This window comes from Eurypyga helias, unplaced genomic scaffold (genome assembly GCF_000690775.1).
Source record: "Eurypyga helias isolate BGI_N326 unplaced genomic scaffold, ASM69077v1 scaffold39613, whole genome shotgun sequence".
Classification (NCBI taxonomy): Eukaryota; Metazoa; Chordata; class Aves; order Eurypygiformes; family Eurypygidae; genus Eurypyga; species Eurypyga helias.
The window spans coordinates 6584-17423 of NW_010242797.1; the positions used below are offsets into that span (position 1 = coordinate 6584).

At 39.9% G+C, this 10840-nt stretch overlaps 1 protein-coding gene across 1 annotated transcript; it reads right to left on the reverse strand.

Moving 5' to 3' along the window:
- Window positions 1-555: 555 nt before the first annotated feature.
- MYBL1 (v-myb avian myeloblastosis viral oncogene homolog-like 1) lies at window positions 556-9777 on the reverse strand (the record flags this gene model as incomplete). Its single annotated transcript, XM_010149180.1, has 8 exons — window positions 556-1026; window positions 2781-2960; window positions 5740-5844; window positions 5931-6047; window positions 7719-7836; window positions 8229-8371; window positions 8861-9229; window positions 9544-9777. Coding segments are annotated over 8 exons (1395 nt in total), but the record flags the coding sequence as incomplete, so codon positions are not given.
- Window positions 9778-10840: the final 1063 nt, after the last annotated feature.

Below are 10840 nucleotides of genomic sequence, written 5' to 3' on the forward strand. Positions count from 1 at the left end.
AGTACAGATTTGTACACCTCACTACTGTTACTCTTGTGCTATTCCATGCTTTAAACTTGTCCTTTTTTCATTTTAGCTGTTTTAACAGGAAACAACGTTGGCTTCTAGACAACCTGCATACATATAAATATCTACATTTAAGCATTAAAATGAAAATAAATTATAAAACCAGACTCCTTTCCCATTTACAAATTTTTCCCTGTTCCTACATACTGTACAATACATTCAACAATCATCTCATTTTGAGATTTATGAAGAAAATACTGATGCTTTACACTAAAACCTAATTCACCCCCCCTCTGCCTACTTCTAGTACCATTTGCAAATAAATATATTTAACACTGTAGTTCATTTCATTGTTTTGCAGCATACCAAAAAAATTAGTAGTGCAACTTTCTATCCTTCCTTTATACTCCTTTCCATTGTGTTTCTTTGTATACTAGAAAAATGCTACATAAGCAAAAGCACATTCTGTCACGTACGTTGCTCATTTGGAAACCGGTAACAACCTATAAACCTACTCTATCTTGAAAATGCACTTAGAGAAAAAAAGCAATGCAAGTCAAAAGAATAAATATGAAAACTGGACCTAAAATCTGAATGTTGTCAGTACTGCAATGTACTTTACCACTTTTTGTCATATTTTGAGGTGTTACTTTTTTAATATTTAAGAAATTCATTGCAGAACTGTTTGTACTATCCCTTCGTAGAGAATACGAGAGCTTTCTGTCTGTTCTTTGTCAGTCAAAAGAAGAAAGGAGTCTTTAAGGTAGCTTTAAGGTTTCCCTTGGCAGTCTGTCTCTAAGTAAAGACTTAATTCCCACGTATTGTGCTGGCATAGCCTTCAGCATTGTGTCAGCATCAATGGAAGGAGACGGTTGTCAGCTGCAGTGACCATCACAGTATGAGAGCCCTTGAAGTGCTGTTGGTGGCCGTGTATGTGCCCAGATACCTTCTCGCCTTTTCCGTCATGAGAAGCTGGTCTTCTGTCTTTCCGTAAACAACTGCTTCCCATTCACAATTTGACTGCATAAAATAAAATTCAGTTAAAAAGATTCTTTCCACTCACTACAGTAGTTAAGCAATCCTCATACGACCTTTGAGAGTTGTAATAAATGATCAAAGCCCAGCAATACTGTATTTCACTGCGAAGGATTCAGTTCTACAATACCTAAAACCTGGGACAAAGCTCCCTCTCCACCCCTTAATCCAGCCCCCCAGCAGCGCATCTGTGTTACACTCTTAAGTTCTAACAAACAAAATGAAAAACACTCTTAAAAAGAGTAGTTCAACGACTGATACGAAAAAGGGAAGTTAATTAAGTCATCTTCTCTTTGGCTATCTTCCCCTTTAGCTGTGCTGTGTTCAACAGGCAGAAAAACAGATTATTGACAGCTGTCTGGAGACGCCACGGAAGGCAAAATGGTTTGGCAGCTGAAAAAGAATACTGGGAAGGACTTCCCTGAACCAAAGGGGCAGCAGTGGAAGAACAGTCAGCTGGTTTTGGAGCATATTAGAAATGGCAAAGGAATCGAGAATAAAAACAATGAATGGAAGAATAATTGAGCTACTAGTCCTGCTTCTTCCATGAAGCAAACCCTGCATATTTACAAGACTTACTGAATTTCAAGCTGATTTGTAGCGGTTCTAAATTGGACCTGGCACTAGCAGACTATAGCACAATGAGGAACTCAAGATTCTCTCCCTCCCACACTGAGCTGGAAACCGATCCATAGGATCAGTTCCACATATGGATGCACAGAGAAAATCAGCCATTTGAGTTTCTCTGTAAATTTAGCAGGACTTGATTCATGGAAGGGACTCGTGGTTAGAGAGGCCACCAAACTGAGAGGGAATTTATTTCTCAGGGGAAAGAGGAAAAGGAGAAAGATTGTTCAATGAGAGCATTGGTGAGTACAGTATGACTAAGCTCCCCGTTAAGCGTGTTCTGGGCCAGACAGATGTATCCACCCTTGCTGCAAATCACAGCAGTTAATTCTATTTTTTGTTTTTTTTTTTAATATCACAATTAGATGAGGTTTGTTCATACTGTCGTCTCTGTACTTCAAAACACATCGTCGTTAGAGCAATTAAGTGGGCCATGGAAGATCAGGCTCCAGGTGCCCTGCCTTTCTTTCTGTAATTAATACAGAGCTGTAGATAGTCTGAGAAGACACAAAAACTTTATACATTAACTTCACACGTTAACTGCCCAAGGGGCAAACTGGAACAGGAACCAAGTCAGGCCAAAGAGAATCTCTCTCTAACCCTGTTGGTCAAGACACACACAGAGGAAAAACCAGGTTCCATGGTTTTAACAGCATACGGATATACAAGATCTATGGACGTACAAGGACATGCACGTTCAATGACCAAACAGACCTCTGCTTAATGAATCCCACTGGGCTTATTATGAAGTAAGCACCAGCCAAATTTGAGAAACTTAGGTGGTTTAGAGGTTTAGTTTTCCCCGAGCCGAGCTTTCTTACTGCTAGACTTGGGCACCCAAACCCGTTTGGTCTACCCTACCCCGACTTTTTTCCCCACATTTCAATCTCAGATGCCACTCAGTGAATCATCAGGGTTGTATATAAAGAACTTAGCTATGAATAAACACTTCATGGACAAACGACCAGCTTACAAGGAATAAGGATCATGGAACCACTACCGAAACTAAATCACTGAATCAAACAATTCCAGACACCAGCACAAGACAGAAACCAAAAAGAAAGTCTTTCTTAACCTGCTAAGAAAGCTAACAGAATTCTTTGTATCCAGACCTGAAGATCTTTCTCCGTTTTGATATTTTTTGAAGCACATGCATTCAGTTTCTTCTTAATTACTGCATTTCCTTGGTTTGCTGGATTTGTGTCCTGTTTTTCTGATGGCAGGTTACATCTGTTGTCATTTATTTCCAACAATGGCATCATTCCTAAAGGTGTGGTATATGCGTTTTCTGACTATTGACAAAAAAGAGGGTAGGGAACAGGAATAATAATTAGTATTTAATTTAAAAAAAAAAAAGTCTTCAGCTGCTGTGAACAAGAGAAGCCAAAATGTAAACAAAGCAAATACTAATCAGAAAGACCCTAGGAAAGAATCTGAAAAGTAATGAACAATATATGAAGTACTAGCCGGGTCTATGCTGGGGTGCACAGTCAATACTGAGCACAGTCAAACAAGTAGCTGCACGCACGATTTGGGCATTATCGAGTAGACAGTTTCTTTCACACAAAGCCACGCCACAGCTGATTACATTTTATTAAGAATGAGGCTTGATAAAGTGGAAAGTACAGAACAGTTTCAAAGCACAAAGCTTGTAATTCACTTCTAGTACAACCCTTGTGAAAGTAGCACATGGAGGCTGGAATAAAAAAAAAATTAAGAACAGTATCAGGGGAAGGAACTGCCTTAAGAACTGAAATAAGCACTGGATTGATCATTCCTTAAGAGTTTTATATGATGTTGTTTATGGAAATAAAAATAAATGAATCCAGCAAAACCTACAGCAAAGCAGAAGAAAGAATATGGCATGTTTAAAGAGTGAAGTTAGATGAGAGCAACAGTGGCATATGCACTTGTTCACTTACAAAAACACCCCATTAAACCGTGTTAAACTACCTTCACATATTTGTTCAACCTCAGACCTTACCCCTAACTTGTTGCCACATGGACACACAATTTCTGCTGAAGGACTGGTACATTTTTCCTGTTTGAGTCAGCTACTACCACTGTGTCTTGCTAAGAGCAAATGTTCCTGTTGCACTAGCATCCCTCATTAAAATTCAGGAAAAGCAATTTTTCCCTAGTCCCCTGTCTTTAACACACCACAACATCATAGGTTTTACCTTAACGACCTGACACACAATATACCGTGTCATAACAAGAAATCACCAGAAGAACACCAGGAATTTTCTTTCTGGTTTGAATGGCTGCAGCAATGCTGCTCCTCCCAAGACAGGGATGTTCCACAGCGTCCAGCTGTGGAACCCACAACATCAGAAGGACATAGACCAGTTGGAGCGAGCCCAGAGGAGGCCACAAAGATGCTCAGAGGGCTGGAGCACCTCTGCTATGGGGACAGGCTGAGAGAGTTGGCTTGTTCAGCCTGGAGAAGTAAAGGCTCCGGGGAGACCTTATAGCCCCTTCCAGTACCTGAAGGGGCTACAAGGAAGCGGGGGGGGACTTTTTACAAGGGCCTGTAGGGACAGGACAAGGGGTAACGGGTTTAAATTGAAAGTGGGGAGGTTTAGATTAGATATCCGGAAGAAATTCTTCATGGAGAGGGTGGTGAGGCACTGGAACAGGTTGCCCAGAGAAGCTGTGGATGCCCCATCCCTGGAAGTGTTCAAGGCCAGGCTGGATGAGGCTTTGAGCAACCTGGTCTAGTGGAAGGTGTCCCTGCCCATGGCAGGGGGGTTGGAACTAGATGGTCTTTAAGGTCCCTTCCAACCCAAACCGTTCTATGATTCTGTGATTCTTGGGGAAGCAGGGAGTTTTCCCCTAGGTGGCAGGGCAGCCAAGCTCCAGCAGACAGACACCTGGGCTTGGCACGGAGTCTAAGAGGCATTTAAGAAGGGAATTTAGAAAACCAGCTACAATAATCAGAAAGGGGTATGACTTAAGCACCTGTTCTTTTTAGGGACTTTGGCTCCTCCCTCGTGAATATAGCTTTACCTGATCAAGAGTCACAGACATTTGGTCTTTCAGAATTACATACATACATACATAAATTTAAGAACTAGATTAGAATGAAGTTTTCCTGCAACCTACAAGACTAAAGAAAAATATGGAGCTATTTCTTAAAGGAACGAGGGACCAAAACAGCCCCATCTCTAAACTCTCGATATCTTGGTTGTTGAGGCAGAAGTGTTTAAATGCCTCGTGTAGAAGAAGCCCACAAACCTCATCATGGGTTGTTTAGCCTGAAGAAGAGGAGGCTGAGGGGAGACCTGATCGCTCTCTACAGCTACCAGAAATGTTGTAGGGAGGCAGGGGCTTGCCTGTTCTCCTGGGTAACTGGTGATAGGACAAGAGGAAAAGGGCTCCGTAGATTGGATATTAGGAAAAACTACTGAAAGAGTGGTCAGGCATTGGGACAGGCTGCCCAGGGAATGGTGGAGTCACCATCCCTGGAGGTGTTGGAGGAACATGTAGATGTGTCACTTGAGGACATGATCTAGTGGGTATGGTAGTGTTGGGTTGATGGTTGGACTGGATGATCTTACAGGTCTTTTCCAGCCTTAGTGATTCTGTGATCTACATGCTTGGTAGTCTATGAAGTACTCCCCTACTACGTGAAGTGGGAAAAGGAAAAGTGTGCTGCCTGACATGTAGTCAGGTATCTTCAGAACAGGTCTGCCAGACTGTCAAGCATGCAAAACACAAAGGCAAATGCCATCTTCCTGGTGTATTAGAGCGCTTCAGTGTGCCATATGCGCTAAAGTTTATAGGTACCCAGGACAGAAGCAGGCTTGCTGTAACAGCAAATCTGCAAAGCATCTACATTACTTTACCAGTCCTGCTCTGAAGGCCTGAAAGGAAAAATTCATGTATGAATTCAAAGTTCAAGAATTGCTCAAGTACTTAAAGTATATTTCAAATTAAGGTGACTTTCCCATTCTAGATTTATGAATCCAGCCTCAACCCAAACACTTTATTTTAGTTGATAGAATTAAAGATACTCAGTTCTAGATTAATATTGCTGCTGGTGATGCTCTTCAGTGGTTTAATACTTACCTGTACATCTAGACCATTATCTTCTGTTAAGACCTGGGCACCAACCTCTTCTTTTTCCCATGGATCTAGGACCAGTGATTTTCTGACTTTTTTAGGCGAGTTGGGCTGCAATAAACATTTTGCAGAGAAAAACTGTAAAATATTGTCTAAAAGCAGTTATTACCCATTTGAAATTATTATTGTAATGTTACCTCCTGCTTGCAGCTTTTGTACACAGTGTCATCTTCCTCCTTGATAAATATATCTGTTCCAGTTTCTTCTTTCAAAACTTCCCTAATGTCTTCCTCCAAGAAGGCAAGTGGTTGCGACTAAGTTAATTAAAATTGGAGGAGAAAATACAGGAAATTTATTAGTTGCTAGGTTTTACCATATTCTACTTTCAGCTAATGTAGGCCAGAAAAGAGACCTTGCAAAAGACAGCAACAGATTAAAGGATTTAGGCTACTGTAGTTAACAACTACAGATCAGCATTTCAAGGCTATGCAGATTTTTTAATTCATTTTAATCCACATTATTTCTGCCAAGATAAAACATACACATGCACACAGTGCCTCACAAAATGCAAGGTAGCATTGAAGACGACGCACAAACTACTTGTTTGCATTTATTAGCAAATGGTTATCCACTGACAAAAGGGGTAAAAATACTTTATATATACTAAACACATACATAAAGACACGCATACAAACATACTAAAAAAACGTACTCTAAAAGTGTGACTGTCATTGGGAAAGGAGTTTATATCAATCTTAACAGAAATCCTTGAATAAGACATATAGTCCTAAGTACAGTACAGAACCTCACAGAAGCCATACAGATGGCTCCTTTGTGTACCAACAGGAGAAGAATTCTCTTAAGTCCTCAAAATTTGATTTTGAACAGGAGGTTAATAGTGGACAGAAACAGGAATGCCAAAACACTCCATGAGACTGTGAATCTATAGGGTAACACAGATGGTGCCAAGCCCTGTGGCAAAGTCTGAGCTACCTTCTGTGTTTGCAGAAAAGAAGCAGTCAATATATATTGGCTGGAATTTTTTCAGAACTTGAAAAGCACATGTCTACTGAATTCCAAAAGTTAGTGTGCATTAGCATACCTTAGCTAGGCTAGGAAGAGAGCAAAAATTGAATTCATTTGGAACAAACAAATGAAAAAGTAACATCTGTAGTCAACCAATAAAAAAGTCCTCTGTGACAGCCAGAAGAATCAGAGGAATCATGAATCCCTATATTAAGGTTTTGTTTTTGAGGATGAAGAAAATTGTAGGCACCACTCAAGTAAGACCCTAGGAAGGGTGAAACACTTCCAAACACATTCCCATCAAAAGAATTCCCCAAATACTAGCATGCTGTGGTAAACATCTAGTTTCCATCCTAGCACTGTAGAATAACCAAAACCAAAAAACAACTCGGCTCCTAACATAGTCCAGAGGATTCAAAGAAAATGCAGTTTTTCAAGTCAAATGTGAAATTTGCTTAAAATAATGAAGTCAGTGACATTTATCTGCATTGGTTTGCCTTTACTAGATTATCCACTTGGAGGACCCACACCCATGCACTCAATTACAATTTTTCTTTAAAAAAAAAAGAAAGAGTGCTAAAGTATTAAAATCTTGGACTATGATGTTACCACCTTATAACAGGTACAGTGTCAGCAAGGCTACTCAGATTTGAAGCGACTCACAATCACAGAACAAACGTGTTTAAGATTACTATGGATCAAATGAGTGTACGTACTGAATGCCATTCAAATAAAGACAAGACTTCCATACTACACTGAAGGGTACTAGTCTAATATACCCCATCCGACATATTTTTGATTCACATTCCAGCTGTTCTCTAGGCTAATAAGGAATGTCACAGAAACAGCAGCATTGTTAGAAAATGCTGTCTAAGATCATGCTAAGTCTTACAATATCTGGAAAACAAGAGGGCATTTAGACTTCAACAGAGAAGAAAATAAACAATGTCATCACATACCGTAAGTTTCAGGGGACCATACTTTTTTTCCTGAGCAGCCAAAGCATTTTTAAAAGGAGTTGGTGTCCTTGGGGTTGAAGAACCCAAAAGAGATCTTCTAATTGTGGGAGTTCTGTAACTATTCAAGCATAGACAAGTGTTCATACATGCATTTTAATATTTTGCTTTATCAACAGTAATGTAATAAAATGAATCTAAGAAACATTTTTAAATACTTTAATTTACACAACAGACCTCGCCACCATGAACCTGAAAGTATTAAGATCACCACAGCATTACCCCAGGTATTTTGTTCAGTATTTTAAAAAAGAAAAAACTTTGTCTGAGTACAAGTCACCTTCTTCTAAGTTAAAAACAAGAAGCCAGTTTGTTTATACACAAGTGTTAAAGTGTTAGGGGTTTTAAAACTTATTCACAGAAATGCATAAAAGGTAGACTAATTTCTCAATATTTAGAAAAACTTGGTCTTATTTGAGCAACACCACCGGATACTTAATGTAATAACCCTACCCCACATTTTCCTTTTGATCTTTTGGTGTCACTTCCTTGTGTAGAGGAGTCGTAATAAGAACTTTCTGCCCGCAGATTGGAGTCGATGTAAATGCAGGATTTTCAAGGTTAAATTGTTCATTTCCAGAGCAAGTGTTGAAAAACTAAGCACAAGAGAGAAACAAAAACTGAGCAACCTTAAAGGACAAAACTTTACCGCTGTACTGAGCAGTAAAGAAAAAAAAAGTATGTATCTGAAGGGATTTTACTGACAAATCCCAATAAACTTAACTTGATTTATACTCCAAGACATTGGTGATATTTATGCCTGAAACCTTGATTTTCTCCTTAAAATCCCTACTGCTTAATTAGGTCACAGAGACAATAGGTCTCTATCAACAATTATTTGCATGAGAAAGCATGAGCTGAGACATGTCGCCACCCCTCCCCCCCCTCCCCCGCTAGACTTCAAAACAGAGGAAATAGGTTACTTAATAATTTTTTTAAATATATTTACCCCTATGCAGATGTTTTAAAAAGTTTTTGGACATATTTGTTTAGGCTGCAATGTACGACTAGGGAAGAAAGTACTTACAATTCATAATCCACCCACTGCAGTCTTTGTGTTTAGCCATATTTAAAAGTCAACTCACCTGCGAGGGAGAAAATGGTAGTGTTTTCACTGGTGTATGCTTTAGTGCAACATTGATGGCATCGTTACACAAGCCATCATTCAGTTCGTTAACTGGTGATTGCCCAACACGCAACCTCTTCTTCTTTCTTAGGATAGTCGGCGGAGTGCTGAATTTAGGTAAGCTTGGGGTCGCTGAGAAAACTGCTTCTTCCTCGCCACTGATGCTACTGTGTTTTTTGCCATCAAGCACAACGCTGACATTATACTGGCACTCAGCAGCCCCTTCGTTGTGTTGAATCCGCATTAGTTTTACCGGTGCTGACTTGACAGGAGATGTAACAGCTTCTGAAAGCTCAAAACTGGTGACATCACTCCACGTTACAGGATCCTATGAGGCAAGATGCAAAACACTCAAAGGCTAGCAGGCTTATCCAAGATTATTTCACAGTGCCCGAGCCAACCTAACAGCTCTCCACCTCCAGAAGCCATATACCTAATTCTTCTCCCTGTCTCTTTCACACAATCCTGTATCACTGAATACTTTAAACCACAATACTTATAAACAGTCAATAAAACAAATCAGTGTGTGTGAAACTACAGACAAATACAGAATAAGGTAATCTTAAGAGTATTTTACACATATGGTAAAAGTTGATGTTCCTAAGCAAACATTGGTTTAGAATTACGGATTTACAAACTTACAGATTCAATAAGCTCTAGTGTCTCTGCAAATTCTGGAATGGTTTGTAGAGATGATAATATTGTATTTGCTTCCACAGCCAAAAACTTATGTGGTGAATTTGGCTGAACAGGTGTGACATGGGTCTCATCCATGCTGTAGAAACCGCTTGTTGGCTCCCCAAGGCTAGTGAGTGTATTAGACACACAGTCTTCTGTGACAAAATTTTCAGACCAACAAGGTAAGTTTCCAGCTTGCTAAAAAGTATAAAGAAACATGTTAGCCTTCTTCAGCTTAGATACTGAAAAGAGTCAATTATGTGACTGCGGGGAAGAAAAAAAAGTAGTATGTGGAAAGACTAAGCACAACTATTAATTGTTGCTTTTTCAAACACCATCTGTTTGCATTAATGCAGTTAGTCTTCTCCTTACATTAACATACTCAACATTCTCAAATTGTGTAAGATTTTTATCTTACCTCTCATTCATATCTTATACATGCTTATAACTTAGATAATTATGGGTTGTATTGGAAGCCATCTCTGATGCCACTTTCCTGTGTTCCTGTACATCAGTATATTACGAAGTCATCTTCACTACATAACACAGGTACATTTTAGGATTAGAAATTGTTTCTAGAATGTAAAATACTTCTTGTTTGATCCAAGTTTGTTAATGGAGATTCTGCATTAATAGTTTAACTTCTACAAGGTTATCCCATTTTAGTACACTGCTTAGTACTCAAGAAACAGATTTTAATTTTCACTGGAGGTATAGAAACAAGGCAGATTCCACTAGATCAGCAGAACGTTGTGCCGTTTCAAGAGAATGCCAGGAAAAGCTCCACCACATAATACTGGAAATTCACCTGTAATCTAAATTAGTGATCAATATGGTTGGGTTGCTTAGGGGTCTGATGTTGGTTTAAATCTAAATCACCTAAATTGTTCTAAACATCTATTCTCGTCTCTAAACTGGAGAGACATGGATTTGATGGATGGACTGCTCAGTGGATAAAGCACTGGCTGGATGGTCGCACTCAGAGTGGTGGTCAATGGCTCAGTGCCTGAGTGGAGACTGGTAATGAGCGGCGTTCCTCAGGGGTGGGTGTTGGGACCTGTACTATTTAACATCTTTGTTAGTGACAGGGATGATGGCTCCCTCAGCAAGTTTTCTGATGACACCAAACTGTGTGGTGCGGTTGACATGCTGGAGGGAAGGGATGCCATCCAGAGGGACCTGGACAGGCTGGAGAGGTGGGCCACTGCCAACCTCATGGAGTTCAACAAGGCCCTGCAAGGGCAAGGTCCTGCACCTGGAT